Below are 20,204 nucleotides of genomic sequence, written 5' to 3'. Positions count from 1 at the left end.
ATTTCCCCATCTGTAAAATGGGGCTTATAATAATACCTATCTCTGAGGGTTTTGTAAGGATTCAGTAAGATAATATATATAAATCTATTAGCACAGTGCATGGCACAGAGTAGTAAGTGTTCACTGTATATTTGTTATCATTAGTATTATGTTAAATTTCTGTAAGTGGAATTACTACATTAGAATATATATATGTATTTGAGGCTTTTAATGCATTCTACCAAATTCCCTCCTGAAAAGCTGTATTTATTAATACTCAACTCTATGTGAGAGTGTCCATTTCTCTACATCCTTACCAATACTGAGTATATGTATTATTATAATATTGTATTTAAGAGCATGGAGTATGGAACAAAACTACCTGAGTTTAAATCCTGTTGTTAGTTGTAAGAAATAAGACCTTGAGTAGACTACTCAATGGGTATAATTATAACATCTCCCTATTGTGAGAATTACTTTTGTAAAACACTTAGAGCAGTGTTTGGCACATAATACATCATCAGTAAGTAGTAGTTATCACTAATCAAATTGGTAAGCATAAAATAATTTAAAATTCTATCTCATTTTACTTTATTTTTTAAGCCAGATTTTTTATGCTCATTGGCTATTCATATATATTCATAGAACATCATATTTTGTATTTAGCTCATTTTTCTATTTATTTGATTTTTTGTTGTTCTGTAAGAGCATTTATAAGAGCGTTAAGCATATTAAATCATTGTGTGTCACAAATATTTTTCAATTTAGCATGTAATTTTACTTTTCTGATAGACTAGAAGCCATAGTTACTAATTCAATTTCCTAATCTAATTCAGTTGCATAATAATTGTATTCTGAAAAATTCTGCAATAAGACAGTTTTGTGTCTCTATAGAATGCTTGTAAAATGCACATACCCCTCAGACCTACTCATATTATTTGGGCAAGATGAGGAATCTGCATTGTAATAAGCTACTCTAGGTAATTCTTATACAAGAAGTCCATTGACAATGTGTCTTAGTCAGGGTTCTCTAGGGAAACAGAACCTACAGGAGATATCTTGTAAATATTATGAGATTTTATAAAATTTTCTCATGCAGCTCTGGGGGTGCACAAGTCCAAATTCCGTGGACAGGCTACAAGCCAGGAAGTCCAACGAAGATCCTTGATGAATTCCCCTGGAGAAGCTGGCTATCTGAAGTAGAAATGGAAATTCTCTTCTGACTGCTGAAATCATTACTTCTCCTTTTAAGGCCTTCAGCTGATTGAATGAGATGTCTCTCATCACTGAAAGCAATCTCCTCAGTTGATTGTAGATGTAATCAGCCATATATACAATCAACTTACTAATAATTTAAGTCCATGAATGTCTTCACAGTAATAATTAGACCAGTGCTTATCTTGACCAAACAACCAGGCACTGTTACCTGCCCATACTGACACATGAACCTAACCATGGCACCATGTTGAGAAATATTTCCCGAGAATAGAGTTGATTCTGAGGCTGCTGATTGACTTGACTCAGTCAGACATGGCTCACAACTAAAACTGCAGGAAGAGTCATTCCCGTCTGTGAGGACAGAGGCTGTCAGAGTTGGGAAACAAGGCACATGCTGACGATGGTTTTCTAAATTCAGACAACTAAAAGAGGAAGAAGGAGGTACATTAAAGAAGATATGCATTCACATAAAATGGCAGTTATATAAAATAAACAGCTAGAAGTCAAAAAGGAAAGGAAAATAGGTTTTCAGTTGTGTGTAGTTGTGCTCAGTTATACAATCTCACTGCTAACTGAGCAAAGGGAAAATCAAGGCCATAGTAGTTAGATACCTCCCCTGACAATTATCAAGAAGCATCTTTATCTGAGAAAATAGTGGGTTCTTGAATCACCAAGCTGAAGGGCAGTGTGACATTGGGAGAGGGAGAGGGAGAGGAGCAAAGGAAAAGGGAGGGAAATACAAAGACATATGGTATCCGTGATTTCTAAAGTGGTTAACTGTGGCTTTTGATGATCCTTTTACTGGCCCTTTAATAAGTATTTTGTACTTACATTTTGTGCCTTTACTGGTCCTTTGGTAAGGATTAAGAATAGCTAGCATAAAAGGCTCTTCGATGTCCCACATAGAAAAATATAGAGGCAGGGAGCTGATATGACTCAAGCAGTTGAGGGCTTACCTCCCACAGGGGAAGTCCCGGGTTTGGTTCTCATTGCCTCCTAAAACAAAAGGGAAAAAAGCAACATGCAAACAAGTGAGAAACCAACTCAAGGGAGGCCCCGAGTTCAACAATCCCTAGTCCCAGTACCTCAAAAAAAAAGTATATATATATATATGGGGAAAACTAAATCCAAACTACAAAGACTTTTTTTTTAATTAAAAATATAAAGGATAGAGCAACCAAAAGATTTTTCTAGCATATTTTTATGACATTCCAGTAAAATCTGGAACTTATTTCCTTGTTTGGGAGTAATGTTTCTTCGAATTGAATTTTTAGCATGTTTTGCCTTTTAATTATTATTATAATGCATAGTATAATGCTGAGTTTCTGAAACATATTACTATGACATTTTATAGTTATAATTCAGTTTTTTTTTATTTTAATTGACAGCAAGTGAAATTTTATGAAATTTCCCTTATAGAGTTATATGTTAAAATACTCTCACTTCGAAGAATTACTAAAATATTTGTTTGGAGAAATAATTAATGAAAATAGTAATGACATTTGCATACTATTATATTGAGATTTAGCTATGTTTAGCCTGCTTTCTCTGTTTTCCAATTTTAGTATTGCCTCTAAATTAACTTTGGCTGAGCTAAATCAGTTACTTTACCGATGTGAATCAGAAGAACAAGAAGATGGTGGAGGATGCTATAGCATACCAAATTGGTCACCCCTTAAATATGCAGGTCTTCAAGGTAAGCAAGTGTAAGGATAGTTCAGCTTTTTGTGTTTCTTTTAGTGTCATATGGTGTCCTCTTTATAGAGGTAAGGCATGGGCTCTTAATTCAGCTTCCTGGGTTCAAATTATGGCTCTGCTGCCTACTCATTGATTGACCTTTGAACACGTAATTTAACTGTTCTGTGCCCAGTTTCTGCATCGATTATGTCAATAAATTGTCTGATTCATAAAGCTTTTGTAAGAATTAAATTAAGTAATTTATGGAAAACACTAAAAACAGGTCTGGGCACAAAGTAATCACACAGTAAATTTTACCTAGGTTTACTAGTTCTGTTTGATTCTTTAAGGCCATTTCTAGCTTTTTGTGTACTTTTACCCTAATTAATATGTTTGGCCTAATTTATTATAATAACAAGAAACAGAGTAAGCTATTTACACCCCAAATGGAGCTGCATTGAGAATATAGTACATTCATCTTCCTTTTTCATTTAATTGAAATATTTTTTCTTTGAATATTTGCTTTATCTAACAAAGAATTTGTAGTAAAAGATTACAGAGTAGTTTTAAGATAGCGTGTAGGAACTAAATATTTAACTATCGTTTTAGTCCGTCTGGTTAGTAATATTTTCTTTTTATCTAGGAAATTACTTTATCACACCTGTATTACCTGACTTACATCCTTTCTCACTTATCGTGCTTCCTTTTCTTATGTTTTATTGTTGTTGTTGTTGTTGGTTGGTTGGTTGGTTTTTGTTCTTTTATGCGAGGTACCAGGGATAGAACCCAGGACCTCATACATGTGAAGCATATGCTCAACCACTGAGCTACACCCGCTCCACCATGCCTCCTTTTCAACCTCTTATTTATTTGTCCATCTAATCCATCTTTAAGGGCCAATTCAATTCTTATATCTTCCACAAAGCCTTCCTTAACTATTGCTTATCACAGTAATTTCTTGGTCCTTCAGACCTCCATTGCATTTATTTTCTATACCTTTTACTTGGTCCTTAGAATATATTGTAATATTTACTTATTTAGTATGTTGTTTATGAATTTATTATTGTGGTTAAGGAGTTGTCCTTAGAACCAGACTCTTTGGGTTATGCTAACTAGCTGTATAACCTTGAAGTAGCTAAACTTTCCATGTCTGTTTCTTCATCTGTAAAATGGGGGAAATAATAATACCTACCTCAAATGGTTAATGTTAGAATTAAATGAGTTAATACATGTAAAGCACTCAGTGCAGAGTTCATAGTGAGTGGTCAATAAATGTCATCTGTAAAACTCTAAGTGGATTGTAAATTCCTTAGAAGAATGTGGGTTTTGTTTTTTTTTTTTTTTTGTGGTTCTTGTTTTTTAGCTTTTAAATCTCCCACAAAATCCAGCACACAAGCATTCAATAAATGATCAGTATATTATATTTTATTTTATTTCTAAAACATTCTTATTAACAACATAGAATGTTTTATGCAGTAAGTAATAAAAGAGTGTATGTGTTACCAGGCTTAAGCAGATATATACACCATTTCACTGTCAGCTGTTGGACAACAACTTGCCCTTGACTAAACAGACTACCCTATTAAAAGCTCCTTTTCTGGCTTCTGTCTTTCTTAAAACTAACTCAGGTGCATTATTAGTTCTCTCTGTTCTTCTCATGAAATGATTCTATTCATTCCTTCTAAATATAATTGCCCTTACCTGGTTTGGTTTGGTTAGGTTTATGACAATCCCATTTCCTTTCTGGAGTTTAATGTGTCCAGCAGCCCACTGGATATTTTCAGGCAGCTTAAAATTGGCCACTTCAATTGGCCTTTTTCTTCCCTAAACAAAATCCCCTCCTCTATTTTCTTACTTCCTGTATTACCTTGTATTCAATCATGTTACAATCTTTTAGTCGGCCCCTTTCATCCTCAATATTCAGCCAGTAATTATGACTTGTGGATTTTTCCGTATTCTTTTTGCTACATGACATCCTTTTTATTTCCACAGTTATCGCCTAATCTAGGACCAAGTCCTATCTACAAAACTACCTACCAGTTTTTCCACCTCTTGTTATCCGTTTCAGAAAATGTTCCTTCCATAGGAACATATCTCTTTTCTAAAACACTGCTTTCATCATGCCATTCTATTACTCAGCAAGTGTAACCAACATTTACTGAGCAACGTTTGCCATTCCTGATAATGCTAGAGCATATGTAAAATATTAGTTTTACTGTCTTGTGTCTAGCATTTTTTAGGCTTTGTTTCCCTGACAATATTGTAATCTCCTTGAGAATAAGGTCTATGTCTTAAATTTATGTATTTATTTTTTAATTTCTCAAAACAACTAGTATGCTATATACAGAGTGAATAATAAAGGAATATTATCATAATGAAGTCAGTGAAGCCAATATAATTTTTAAAGGTGCAGATGATTCCCTTATTGAATGTTGAAAGAAGTATTATTTTTCTGTCATTAAATAACAGAATCTGCTATGAATGCATAGGAATTCTAATGCTTCTTATTGAGAATATACCTATATACATTGATACTTTATTTAGTTCCAAGTACATCCTGCTATATTTCAAAGACCTGTTCCAGAGCAGGCGCTATAAATACTTGTGCTCTCCCTAAAATCAGTTTGTGACTTTTCCTATATCTTGTTAGAATGTTAATGAATCCACACCACTTTTCAACATGCAAAGACACAGACTTATCAGTGTTTTCTTCCCAGATGCCTTAGGGCAGGGAAGCCTTGCCAACTGATTGAATTAACACATTCAAATCCAAAAGAGCAAAACCAGTTCCAAAAGGTATGGTTCTTAGAAAGCTCTATGTAGCTTTTCTAACAGTAGTTCCTTTCAATATGTTTTTTTATCCTGCTTCAAGCTGATAATGCCCTGCTTATCTCCAGTCAATCAAGTACCTTTGTGTACTGTGCAGCCCTTTTGCCTGCCTCTGTATGTATTCACCTTTATGCCTCAAATCATTAGAGCAGAGAGTAGCAACAGTCTAGGCTGTGGAAACAAATTGCCTCTGCCAATATACAACATGATATTTCTCTGAATTTTCAGGATTGATGTCTGTATTGGCAGAAATAAGACCAAAAAATGACTTGGGGCACCCTTTCTGTGATAATTTGAGATGTGGAGATTGGATGATTGACTATGTCAGTAGCCGGCTTATTTCACGATCAGGCATTATTGCTGAAGTAAGTATATATTACAGTCCAAAAAATTCAAGAGTACAGTATGAACTATATTACTGTGTTATAATTAATATTTACATTATTTTCCTCCCTTCCTCATCATCTTTCGGTTCTAATAAATAGAAATCTGGTTGATAGATTACTAAATAGTAAAAGTGCATGTTTGGGTTTTCTTCTTAAATATACCTAGCCTGTAAACTCACCAGATTAACTTTATTTTTATAACAGGTTGGTAAATGGTTGCAGGCTATGTTCTTCTACCTGAAGCAGATCCCACGTTATCTTATCCCATGTTACTTCGATGCTATCCTAATTGGTGCATACACCACTCTTCTGGATATCGCATGGAAGCAGATGTCAAGGTATAGCCTACAAAGCTTGAGTAAATAGGCATGTTTATGTAGGAACCTTACATGAAATTATTTACTACATACCCTTAAAAGACCAAAATGTGAGAATTTGTCATAGAATCATAGCGTTGAAAAGTTTGCAAGTAGATAATAAATTTATTAGGATCCTTTAGTATGGAGCATACAAATACAGACTTAGATACTAAAATTTCTTCTATAAAACTAATAAAACATGACAGGAAAATTAAACTATTTTATATTATTCATTTCTATTTATTCATTGACTTAATTATAGTATAATGCACAGTTCTTTTTCTAATCTATCAACAATTAAAGGAAAAAATATTCTCTTATTATGAATGAAATTTGCCTTTAATTATGAATTTCCCTAAAATGAAACTTCAAATTTAAGTATACAAGAGAAGAGGTACCAAATCGATTTGGGCATAGTTTCAGAAAAAATAAAACTTCAACTCTACCATTTGTTTTAAAACTGGCCTTGGACTTAATGCAAGCTAAATTATTGGATGAAATGAAAGCATTTCCGCAGTCTAGCCAAATTCAGTGTTCCTTTCAACTGATATTCCCATTGTTACACATTTGTATAGAAAGATTATTTGAAGGTAAGAGAAGTAAAACAAAGCTACTAAAATTACCATATTTCTACAAATACTATTTTAAATTCCATCACTTTTGTTACAGCTTTGTTCAGAATGGTTCAACCTTTGTGAAACATCTTTCTTTGGGTTCAGTCCAAATGTGTGGAATAGGAAAAGTCCCTTCTCTGCCGCTTCTTTCACCTTCACTAACAGATGTTCCATATAGGCTAAATGTGATCACAAAAGAAAAGGAGCAGTGTTGTGTTTCTCTGGCTGCAGGTAAGAGATTATGTAGAAGGTTAAAATATGTAACTCAATAATATTTGAAGAGGAAAAAGTTTTTTTTGAATGGGAAAATTACCATTAAAAGAAAAGAAACTCATGATGTTCTCCAAGTTTTTATGTTATTGCTTAGATTAATTTCATAGATAACCCCTAAAGAAAATAATAACAGTACTTACTATTTACTGATCACTGTGCACCATGCATTTATATGTGTTTTCTGTTGTCACTGGTTAATCCTTTTCTTCAGCTTTTTTTTCTAGCTCTTGTCATTTTATAGTTTTCTATCAAATTATCTTTTGTTTTACCACTCCTCTTCCTATATTTCTTCCAAAACTTTAAAATCAACCTGACTTTGTAATTATCATTATACCATCTTAAGTCCTCTACAAGTTATAAAATAGAAAACAAATAACTTTTATTATGTGTCTATTACAACCAAGTCCTTGCAAGCATGTTTAGTAAATTGACATCCTTCCTACAAGTACATTTAAAACCTGAATCAGATAACAAATCTAGCAGCAAAATAGGCTAAAGGACATCTTTTTCTTTTTAAATAAATATCAAGCATATGTCTAGAAAATGTTTAGTATTTAAGGCCACTGAAATTCAGAACCTTCCAAACACAATGGAAAAAATATCAAATTGGGGCTGAAATTATAATATTGTTTTCCTTTCCTGAAATATTTGCTTTAGTTTTGTTTTAACATGATTCTTTTATTTTTTATTTTTTGGTGAAATGCTAATTTCCTTTTCTTTCTCATATCTTATTATTTGTAGTACAGATACAGGTAACTTGTATTTCATTAAAATTTTTATGAAAAACTAAACTCAATCTAAAAGTAAAATTTTAAATTTCTTCCATTACTCATCTTTTTTATCTTATTTGGATAAAGGTAGCAATTATCTGGAATGTTCAAGTAATTTGATACATGAATTTTCTTCTGTGTAAACAGTTTCTAACTAGGAGAGTGTAACACTTGTTATTTTAAATTAGTGGGAAATTTGGTAATAAATTTTGACTCTACAATGATAGATTAATAAATATATATTATTAAAGTAATAATTTCATATTTATTTTTATTTGTTGCCCTTAAATTCAGTGTAGGAATTTTTCCTATATATAATTAATATTACTAGTATTTCTTTATATATTAAATATTTGGTCTTTGGTTTTAATCTTTAATTTGTAATTTATTGAAAGAAAATTTATCTGTGTTTAAAGATTCTTACATTCAAATCAGTTCAGATAAGCATCCCTCTGTAGCACTGGTTCTTAACCTCCTTTGAGTCTGATGACAGTATGGAACGTTATCCCACAAAAGTATACACAGGTATAAGCATACCTTTTGCTGATAATTTTAGAGAGTTTCCAGACTCCCTATAAAGCTCATCCTTGTTATCCAGGTTTAGAGCGATTGTTCTGTGATAATTTTGTTTTATTATTATTATATTACTTTGCTTTGTTTTCTGTTAGGCTTACCTCATTTTTCATCTGGCATTTTCCGCTGCTGGGGAAGGGATACTTTTATTGCACTTAGAGGTCTACTGCTGATTACTGGGCGCTATTTAGAGGCCAGGTAGGAGATCCTCTAAAAAGATGTTATGCAAGTTATGTCTAAATGTTTTTTATATACTCTTCAAACTTTCCTTCTTTCCTATGTATTCTCAACAACATTAGGAAGGTATATTTTCTTTAGGCTTTTTAAATTTTACTTTATATTTCATAATTTCATTTAATAAGATTAAAGACTTTCAAAAGAGAATCTTTGAAGGTACTAAATTCTTGTTTTTATGTTACATGTCAGGTTTTCTTCAGCTTTTGCTAATTTCTGTCAATAGAACTGAAATTTTTATAACTATATTACTACGATTACTTACTAAGCAGTATAATTTCTATATGAGAACTCAGGTGAAATTTCAGGTAAAGTTTAAAAGTCTACCTTATTTTTGTCCTTCTTTAAGAAAGCCATTGTTAATTGGTAGCTCTTTAGCTAAGACCAGGAGAAAGAACTAGTAATATCAAGTTTTCCTCTGTCAAGATCTTATATCCTATAGTTTTATGTTTTCTGGACTTAAAATGGTGTTTTCTCATATCACAATAATATAAATGAAAAGCTCTAAAACAGTGCCAATCAGATATGTTCCATTAGTGTCACCATTAGCTGAGGATTTGTTAAAATATTCTCTCTTGGTCCCTATGCCAGACCTCCTGAAAGGGTCAGAGATCTGTGCTTTAACAAGGTCTCCAAAAGATTATCATGCAGGCTAAAGTTTGAAAACCCTGTGCTATGTTAAAAATTTTAGCAAGAAAACATCTGTATGATACCTTTTTTGGGTGCCATCAGGAAATTCACATAAGCCAATTTTCCATATAACTGAAGATTACCTCTTCAGTGGTCAAAAATGTTATTTTTGGTCCTTTTAAAATTAACATCCTAAATAGGCATCTGAAAATGTATTCTCCAGTTAATCTAATATAGTAAGACCTTTTCTTATTGACTTATCACCATTGTGGACTATGAAAATTTGGGCAACTATTGCTTCTCTCTCAAATGCTCCTAAATGACTGTGACTAAGAAGTAGGAAATGGAACATCAGGATTCAGCACAGCCTAGTGGTTAAGATCTTGGGCTCTGGGACCAGATTGTCAGGTTCTAATCCTGGTTCCAAACTACCATCTGACAAATTACTTATCCTCTTTGTGTTTGTTCTCTGTAAATAGTTATAATACGTACCTTGCAGGGTTTTTGTGAAGGATAAAGTATCTAGAACAGTGTTGCCACATAGAAAGCATTCCATTAATGTTAGTTTTTCAAGTTATTACTATTACTGTCATTGATATTGTCTCTTCTTCCTATTGTCACTTCAGTGCACTGTCACAAATTTTTGCTCCTTAAATTTAAATACGACTCTCTGGATTAGGGATCAGCAAACGACCTGTGAATTGTTTTGTATAGCCTGTGAGCTAAGAATGGTTTTTTACCTTTTGTAGAGGATTGAATTATAATCCAAAAAAGATACGTTCAAGTCCTAACCCCTGAGACCTGTGAATGTGACCTTATTTGGAAAGACATTGCAGATGTAATCAAATTAAGATGAGGTCATACTGGAGTAGGGTGAGCTTTAAATCCCATAACTGTTGTCTTAATAAGAGAAAGAAGGGGAAATTTTTAGACAGAGAGACAGAGATACAGACACAAAAGGTGGAAGGCCATGTGAAGATGGAAGCAGAAATGGGCGTCATGTAGGTCTGTGCCAAGGAACACAATGGATTGCTGGCAACCCCCCAAAAACTAGCAAGGGACAGGGAAGAATTTTCTTGTTGACACCTTGATTTTGGACTTCCTGTTGTTCTAAGCTCCCAGTTTATGGTAATTTGTTTCAGCAGCCCTAAGAAACTAACACGACTTTTTAAAGTGCTGCAAGAAAAAAACAAGAATACACAACAAAGACCATATATGGCTCACAAAGCATAAAATATTTATATGGCCCTTTACATAAAAAGTTTGCCTTCCCCTGCCCTGGGTGATTCCCACAGGGTAATATATTTATTTGGGTAGTGCTAGCTGCTATAAATTATAAACTCTGCAATTTCTATGGCTTTTCACAAACGGAATTTTTATTTCTTGCTCATGGTCCTATAGAGATATTCGGTAGACAGCCTTCTACGTAGTGATTCAGGGGGCCAGGCTCCTTCCATATTGAAGCTCTACCATTTTCTAGGACCTCTGAGTTCTCCCCAATCAGGTGGCAGAGAGGGAAAGAGAGTCTGAGGTTAAGAGATGGCCATTACTTGCACTCTCATTTATAATTTGTAATTTCTTTCAATCTATTTTTCTATGTATTTTACAATTTTACAAAAAAGGACTTTTTAACAGCTTAAAAAAAAATGGCCATTAAACTAAAGATATAGAATTAATAGAATTTCAGAATGGTTTGACAAAAAAAATGGTCCTAGAAATTTTAAATTACATTCCCATGGTGATATAGATGGCAAAACTAGAATTTAAACCTCAGGCTTCTTATTTCTTAGTTTCATACTCTATCTAGAATATAATGCCTTCTTAGAAATTAAGTTGTCTTTTGGCACAAAATAGTTGAATAACACTTTAAAAGGTAAAGTGTCTTCTAGTTTTTAAACATAAATCATATTTTTCAAGATCAGCTTCTACCCATTCATTTTCTTTCCATGTTTCCTTTGTTGTTGTTATCTATTATTTAAAATAATAAAATGTTTTTCATTTGAAATACTTGGTATTTCTAGAGCCATGAAGAACCTTAAAAATCACCCAGGCTAATTCCTAACTCCACAGATGAAAACTATAAAAGAAAGGGTCACACAGATTGTTAGGGGAAAAACCAGGGCTAGACTCAAGGTTTCTTTTAATTCAGTGCTTTGTCTGTCATATCATGGCTACTTTTTATATTAAAATATAAAGAAATGAAGGCAAGAGAAAAAAATGCATTTGAAATAATAGTTCACCAAAAGTGACTATGTTTGTCTTCAGTTTTTAAGTGATTATTTTCATTTCAAATGGTCCTCTTAATCCTATTGTTTTAGGAACATTATTCTAGCATTTGCTAGTACCCTGCGGCATGGACTCATCCCTAATCTCCTTGGAGAAGGAACCTATGCCAGATACAATTGCCGGGATGCTGTGTGGTGGTGGCTACAGTGTATTCAAGATTACTGTAAAATGGTTCCAAATGGTATAGACATTCTCAAGTGCCCAGTTTCTAGAATGTATCCTACAGATGATTCTGCTCCTTTACCTGCTGGTACACTGGTAAAGATAATTTCTTGAAATGGTTTTCCTGAAAAATGGTTTTTATCTTCTAATATTAAAAAAATTGTAATTAAGAATCAGAATCTTAAGAATTCTTCAAATATCCAATCTACTTAGCACCTACTGGTACAATGAGGGATTGCAAAGATGAGAGAAGTGATGCTGCATGCATAAATATGTCATTGCAGAAGAGGTGCACAAGGAATGCTATGTTTTCTCATAAAAGGGAGATATAAGTTCTAGATGGGTCTCAGAGAACTTCAGGGAGTAGCTAAAATTTCACTTAAATGGAGGCGAGTAGGATTGCAGCAGAGATAGATGGAAGTTGTGAGGAGACTTTAAAGATGAGAAAATAGTAAAGCTTAGAGTAGATTACAGCAAAGTTTAGGACATACTGCTCAGTCTAGTTTAGGCACCTGTGGGTCGGGCACCTGCAGGGTAGTAAGAGATTGTGGAGAGGGTAAACCAGGTTGTGGAGTGCCTTGACTACTACCAATCCCAGGAATTTAGAGTTTATCTTATGATCAGTGAAGAATAAACAAACATTTTTGGGTATTTATTTTCAGTTACAGTGTACAATGTACAATGATATTGTACTTTTATAATTTCTGATCTGCCTTTATTTTATATTTTGTTTAGTATGACTGTGTGTGTTCTAAGCTACTTCAGAGCTACCGTATATTTGTGTCCCCACCATGTTTATATCAAGAAGTACTGGGAAGCGGACTTGGCCCAGTGGTTAGGGCGTCCGCCTACCACATGGGAGGTCCGTGGTTCAAACCCCAGGCCTCCTTGACCCGTGTGGAGCTGGCCCATGTGCAGTGCTGATGCGCACAAGGAGTGCCGTGCCACACAGGGGTGTCCCCCACAGAGGGGAGCCCCCGCGCAAGGAGTGCACCCCGTAAGGAGAGCCACCCAGGGTGAAAGAAAGTGCAGCCTGCCTAAGAATGGTGTTGCCCACATGGAGAGCTGACACAACAAGATGACACAACAAAAAGAAACACAGATTCCCGTGCCACTGACAACAACAGAAGTGGACAAAGAAGAACACGCAGAGAACAGACAACTGGGGCAGGGGGAGGGGGAAAGAAATGAATGAATGAATGAATGAATGAACGAATGAATGAATGAATGAAGTACTCAAAGAACATTTGTCCAAAAAATTGACTTGAAATATTTACCTGTCTTCTGTTATTGACTAACAGATTTCAGTCACATAAATACAAGCTCATGTTATCAGGCACATAATTCTTATAACTATCTTCTTATAGTTTGTTTAAAAAAATCTACAGCATTATAGAAAAGCTTCATAATTTTTATAATTACTGGTAGAATTTTTATATGGTACAGTTTTGATTACCACTTTAGCGCATAATTTATTCCTATTATATATACAAATATGTAAGAACAGCAATGCCAATTTAAAATCTAGATGCTAGATGACAAGCTAGGTTCATTTATTAGCAGAACAATTCACTCTAATAGACTATGCAAGCTCATAGAATTCATTTCTGTGCCTCAGCAAAATTACAAATTATATCATGTCACATGCATAAAAAATCAAAACTGTTAAATATTCACATTCCAAAGTTCAACTATTATTTGGTGTATAGGAGCAGCTTCTTTCCCCATCCCCTCCTCTCCTCCCTATTTCTCCCTCCAATGAAAATATCTGTTTTCTTATTAATTCAGTTGTAATATTTTGGAGAAAATAAGAAAAATACAATTTCTAACAAAGGTCATATCAATTATGTTTCAAACAGGATCAACCATTGTATGAAGTAATACAGGAAACTATGCAAAGACACATGCAAGGCATACAGTTCCGAGAAAGGAATGCTGGTCCACAGATAGATAGAAACATGAGGGATGAAGGTACGTAATTTTAGCTACATAGTAAAGATTTACTGATGGGGTGAAGTTAAGCTTTGTAATTATTCATTTATTTGACAAATATTTATTTGTATATGAAACTTCACTAGGTATTAGCGAAATAGATTAACACAGTTCTTTTTCTCACTTAAGTTTTTAATTTCTAGAGGAAAGATAAAAATTTATCTTTTGTCAGCCAATTTGAAAGGTAGTTTTGTTGGCTGCCTTTATAATCATAATAATAATTGCCATTAGTTGAGGCGCTTACTATATTCTGGTCATTGTGCTAACTTCTTTACCTCTGTTATTTCTATTTAATTTTCACAAAAATGTCATATGTCACCTTTTTTACTCTTTAGAGGACTGAAACAGATTAGCTTGCCCAGAGTCATACAACTGCTAAATGGCAGAGCTAGGATTTGATCCATGATCTGTCAGACACTGTATAGCCTAGGCTCTCTTAAATTACTTTTTTTTTTAAAGGTTTGTTTATATATAAAGTTAAAATAGTTGTATTTTTTGCACGGGGTGCTTTCCTTGCATGTGGCAGCACTGTGCGTGGGCCAGCTCACCACACAGGCCAGGAGGCCCTGGGTTCAAACTGTGGACCTCCTATATGGTGGGCAGACACCTCTATCAGTTGAGCCACATCTGCTTCCCTGGGGGCATTTTTGGGACATGGAGCCACATCTGCTTCCCTAGGCTTCATTTCTTCTTACAGCTGCATAATATTCCATCATGTGAATAGACCACAGTTTGTTTATCCATTCATCTGTTGATGAACACCTGAGTGTTTCCAACTTTTGGCAATCATGAATAATGTCTCTCTGAACATCAGTGTGCAGATATCTGTTCGTGTCACTGCTCTCAGTTCTTTTGGGTATATACCCAATAGTGGTATTGCAGAGTCACATGGTAAATCTATTTTCAACTTCTTTAGGATCTGCCAAAAGTCCTCCACAGTGGCTGTACCATTCTGCATTCCCACCACAGTGAATAAGTATTCCTATCTGTCCACATCCTCTCCAACACTTGTAGTTCTCTGTCTTTTTAATAGTGGTCATTCTGATAGGTGTGAAATGATATCTCACTGTAGTTTTTATTTGCATTTCCCTAATTGCTAGTGATGTTGAGCATTTCTTCATGTGTTTTTTTCCATTTGTATTTCTTCTTTGGACAAATGTCTATGCAGGTCTTTTGTCCATTTTTTAATTGGGTCGCTTGTCTTTTTATTGTTGAGTTGTAAAATTTTTTATGTATCCTGGATATTAAACCCTTATCAGATATGTGATTTCTGAATATTTTCTCCCATTGAGTTGGCTGCCTTTTCACCCTTTTGACAAAGTCCTATGAGGTACAAAAGTGTTTAATTTTGAGAGGTCCCATTTTCCTTTTCATTTGTTGCATGTGCCTTGTGTGTAAGGTCCAAGAAACCACCACATACTACAAGGTCTTGAAGATGTTTGCCTACGTTTTCTCCTAGTAGTTTTATGGTCCTGGCTTTTATATTTAGTTCTTTGATCCATTTTGAGTTGATTCTTATATCGGGAGTGAGATAGGGTTCCTCTTTCATTCTTTTGGTTATAGATATCCAGTTGTCCAAGCACCATTTGTTGAAGAGACTGTTTTGTCCTGTTGCCGCCTTTCTCCACCCCTCCTCCCCTTCAGCCCCCGCCGTCCTTCCCGCCAGTCCCGCCCATATTGCCAACCCACAATCTGCCCCTTTCCCCAGTAACTGCTTCACAGCCGCCCTCCCTTCATCACACTCCTCCCTCTACCCAACCCTATATAACCAAGTGTACTTCCGCAATAAAGCAGACCTGTTCTTGCGCTCAAGCGGTCTCCATGGTTTTTCCCCAACCGCGCGTCCCCCACGCCTGGAGAACCGGTGCTCCCTCTTGGGGCACCCCCCGCCGGTGGTTCGGCAGGAGCAAGCCCCCCCGACTCTTGGGCCTGAGCGAGGACGAAACCCCCACGCTCAGCTACAACTGGCGCCCAACGTGGCAGCTCCTCCCCCGGCCTCTCTGGTGCTGCTGCTGCTGTGATCGTCCTCCTCTCCAGGTAGGGACCCCTCGCCCGGACGAGCCCCAAGGGACCCCTCGCCGTCGTCCCGTCCCTATCCCGTCATGGGCGCCTCTTTGTCATTGCGTCAGGCGCCGCAAGTCAGAGCCCTCGCTGCCCTGCTCGATGCCAATGGAGTCCGCGTCTCCTTGCGGCAGCTCCAAAAGTACTGGGATCTCTTGCTCCCTTTTAATCCGTGGCTCGCCACCTGCCAACTCTGGAGCCCGGACACATACTCGCGACTCATAGATCGAGTCACCTCCGCCATGGAGCACGAAAAACGCACCTTCCCAGCAGGCCTCTTACCCGTTCTCGTTGCCATTCGCGCCTGTCTCCTTGGCGCTCCGACCGAAGCCGTTTATGAAGCTTCTCCCAAACGGCGTCTAGACTGTGATCCCGATGAGTCCGCCGACACTGACTCTCTGTCTAACCAACTTGCTGCTGCTCTCGAGCGCGAACCTCCCCGCCCGAGCTCCCCACAGCAGACAGAAACCACCCCTGCCGCTCCCCAAGATGGCGGACTTCCGCCTTCTTCCCCCACTTCTGCCCAAGATGGTGCACATCCGGCTTCTTCTCCACCGGTGTCCTCCTCCTCCCGCCTCTACCCGCCTCTTCCTGCCCAGTTAGCATCCAGTTCGGGCCCGGAAACTGCATGGTCGCCATCTTCCGCTAAACCGGAAACGCCCCTTGCGCCATTTTGTCCGCTGCCGGATGTGGCTGCTCCGCCATCTTGGCCGGCACCCGGAAGGGTCCCGCCGCCATCTTGTTGTCGCCCGGAAGCCGCTAAACCGCCATTTTCTCACCCGTGTTCCACTTATCCCTTGCCGCCGCCGTACGGCAATAGCCCTTCACCTGCCTTGGCTGCTCCATCAGTCCCCGGTGCCACGTCTTCTCAAACCCCCCAGCTGTATCCGCTGAATCCGCAGCCCACGCCACAGCGACCCCAAACTTGGCTACCCTTTACAGCGGAAGAGGTCAGGACCCTCCACAAAGCTGTGAAGGAAGACGGAATTGGCAGCCCTTATGCGCAGCAACTACTTGAGGAGTTGGGGACCCAACTCGTTCTCCCATATGACTGGATTGCACTAGCCCGTGCCATCCTGACGCCAGGTCAATTTATTGAATGGCGCGCCCATTATCAAGCGACTGTTGACCGGCAAATCGTGGAGAATGCCCAAGCCGGCATCCTCAACCCCTCCGATGCATACACGGGCACCAACAATTATGCAAACCCTCGTTCTTATCTCGAAATTGACCCAGGGTTTTGGCACCGGGTAAAAGTCCTCGTCCAGCGGTCATTCTCTCTAGTTTCCACCAAGCAGCCCACCAAGCTCGCGCAGCTGCTTCAGGACTCCAATGAGACCTTCCCAGCATTTGTCGCCCGCGTCCTGGAAGCTTGCCAGCAGAAAATTTCTAGCGAGGACGCCCAGTTTGCGCTGGCCAAAGAATTTATCATAGACGGATGCCTTGCAACGTTCCGAGCCGTAGTCCTTCCCATACGTGATAAAGCTTTGCACGAGTGGGTCCTTGCTTGTCGCGACGTCGACCCGCAAGTCAAAACGCTCACCGCTGCCTTTGCGTCTGCCATGGCTGTTTCATCCACCTCCACTTCCGTCTGCTTTCGATGCGGCCAGCCCGGCCATTTTGTCCGCGAGTGCTCTCAGCCAGGCCCAGCGCCTCGCTCCGACCTGCCGTCGCGGCAACCGAGGGGCCCTTCTACACCATGTCCGCGTTGTGGGCAAGGATATCACTGGGCCCATGACTGCCGTTCTGCCCAAAGTCCTCAGCAGCCTTTAAACTCCCAGCGGGGCAGGCCTCAGCCCCTCCCCCAAGAGGTCCCCAGAAAAGTTCCCAAGCCATAATGTGGACAATGCCCATCACGCACCGCCAGAGACCCTCATTGGAGCTTAAAATCGATGGGCAATGGCTCGATAGGCTCCTGGATTCTGGCGCTGAAAGCTCCTGCATTCCCAATTCCACTTCTCCGCGTGGTCCATCCGGAAGCTCTTCCCCGACTTACCCATTGAAACTTGCAAACACCTTGTGCGCGCGTGCCGGACTTGCGCGCCATTGTTGCCACTTGGGCCTTTGCAGCCTCAGGGTGTTAACCCCCGCGGCCTCCACCCAAACTCAAGGTGGCAATTAGATGTCACTCATGTCAGTGCATTTGGCAGCCTCAAATATCTTCATGTGGCAATTGACACCTTTTCACATCTGTGCTATGCAGTCCCTCTTACGGGGGAAAGTGCTAAACACTGCGTCCAGGCGCTTCGCCAAGCTATTTTGTTCATGGGAATTCCATGCGATCTCAAGACAGACAACGGACCAGCATATCACAGTGCCGCCTTCGCCAGCTTCGTGCAGATGTATCACATCACGCATCATTTTGGCATTCCATACAATCCACAGGGGCAAGGAATCGTCGAGCGCACTCACCAACAGTTCAAGCTACTCATTCAAAAAGAAAGGGCCTCCTATCCCCACAAGGCCCCCGCCGACGCCGTGACTGCCTGCCTCATTCATCGCAATCTCCTAACCTTCGATGACCATGGACTCTCCCCCACCCATAAACACTGGGGACCCATGGGGCAGCCCTCGCAAGTTCCCCTCGTCCATTGGAAAGACCCTGCCACAAATCGTTGGCAAGATCCAGCTCCCCTCCTAGCACAGGGGAGGGGCTTTGCTTGCGTCTTTCCAGATTCTGAGCCGCAGCCGCTCTGGGTTCCTGGGCATTGCATTCGGCCCGCCACTGACCTACTAGTTCCACCAAACGATCAACACCCTATGCCTTCGGTGAGAGATAACATTGACAGTGGATACGGCCCAGAGGTCGCCCCGTTCACCCGGATCCAGCACCAGCCATCATCAAGATGCCGCACCGTCAGATGATGCCTCTACACAGCCTCGCAGCCGTTCTCTTCATCCTGGCTTCTCTCGCTCTCCCAGCCGCTGCCAACCCGAGTCACCAGCCCTTCAATTGGACCCTCTCCCTCTGGCAACAAAAAAGGCTCCTCGCCTCGAACGTAACCGCCTCCGCCCCCTCTTTCACTACTGATGTCGCCAACCTCACTGGACGCACAAACCTTCCGTCTTATGAGTTGGGGGGACACAACCCCGCTGCCACAGGTTTCTCCACCTACTCCAGACCACACGCCTGTAGCTTCTTGTCTTCATCTCCTTACTTCTCCCCAACTACTCCTCCCCCTCGGGCGAGGGGTACAGGGGCATCACAGGCCCGTTTCGCTGGCAAGGCTCAGCGCGCGCCAGGCGCCGGCGTGCGCCGACCCTAATGGCGGGCACATGCATCCTGGCCAGATGCTATGCTGTCCGCTCACGACCGGCCAGTCCTCGTGGTCTCCCTCCACACCTCGTCTTATCCCCGTGCCCGTCCCTATAACCTCCTTTTCCTCCTCCTCCTCATAATCCTTGTCTTTTGTTGCTGTGCACACCGAGTTATTCACACCCACAGTGCGCACCAAAACTTGTTGCCTCTATTTCCTTTTAAAACAAAAGGAGCAATTGTTGTCGCCTTTCTCCACCCCTCCTCCCCTTCCAGCCCCCGCCGTCCTTCCCGCCAGTCCCGCCCATATTGCCAACCCACAATCTGCCCCTTTCCCCAGTAACTGCTTCACAGCCGCCCTCCCTTCATCACACTCCTCCCTCTACCCAACCCTATATAACCAAGTGTACTTCCGCAATAAAGCAGACCTGTTCTTGCGCTCAAGCGGTCTCCGTGGTTTTTCCCCAACCGCGCGTCCCCCACGCCTGGAGAACCAGTGCTCCCTCTTGGGGCACCCCCCGCCGGTGGTTCGGCAAGAGCAAGCCCCCCCTACTCTTGGGCCTGAGCGAGGACGAAACCCCCATGCTCAGCTACATTGTCCCATTAACATTAACTTGGTAAGTTTGTCAAAAACCATTAGACTGTATAAATGAGGGTTTATTTCTGGGTTCTCAATTCTATTTCACTGATCACTATGTCTATCTGTATGCCAGTGCTATGCTGTTTTGACCACCCTTTTTTTTTTTAAATATTTTTTATTACAGAGGTTGTACACTTACAAAACAATCATGCCCATGTGTAGAATTCCCATACAACATCCATTCACCAGCATACTACTGTGGTGGAACATTTGTTTCAGATTATGAAATAATATGATCAGACTATTACCACCAACCATGGTCCAT

General features: G+C 39.4%; 1 protein-coding gene across 4 annotated transcripts in view; it reads left to right on the top strand.

Annotated features, from left to right (window-relative positions):
• Window positions 1-20,204, top strand: part of AGL (amylo-alpha-1,6-glucosidase and 4-alpha-glucanotransferase) — a 94,410-nt gene that overhangs the window by 47,410 nt on the left and 26,796 nt on the right. For all 4 annotated transcript variants that reach the window (XM_058303131.2, XM_058303133.1, XM_058303132.1 and 1 more), the window contains exons 21-27: window positions 2,763-2,893; window positions 5,932-6,068; window positions 6,294-6,427; window positions 7,118-7,293; window positions 8,774-8,876; window positions 11,861-12,086; window positions 13,850-13,961. In XM_058303131.2, coding sequence (XP_058159114.1) covers window positions 2,763-2,893; window positions 5,932-6,068; window positions 6,294-6,427; window positions 7,118-7,293; window positions 8,774-8,876; window positions 11,861-12,086; window positions 13,850-13,961 — 1,019 coding nt within the window. The remainder of the gene's footprint in view (window positions 1-2,762; window positions 2,894-5,931; window positions 6,069-6,293; window positions 6,428-7,117; window positions 7,294-8,773; window positions 8,877-11,860; window positions 12,087-13,849; window positions 13,962-20,204) is intronic.

This window comes from Dasypus novemcinctus, chromosome 9, assembly GCF_030445035.2.
Source record: "Dasypus novemcinctus isolate mDasNov1 chromosome 9, mDasNov1.1.hap2, whole genome shotgun sequence".
NCBI classification, from domain to species: domain Eukaryota; kingdom Metazoa; phylum Chordata; class Mammalia; order Cingulata; family Dasypodidae; genus Dasypus; species Dasypus novemcinctus.
The sequence above is the reverse complement of the archived record's forward strand: the minus strand, read 5'-3'. Positions and strand labels throughout refer to the sequence as shown.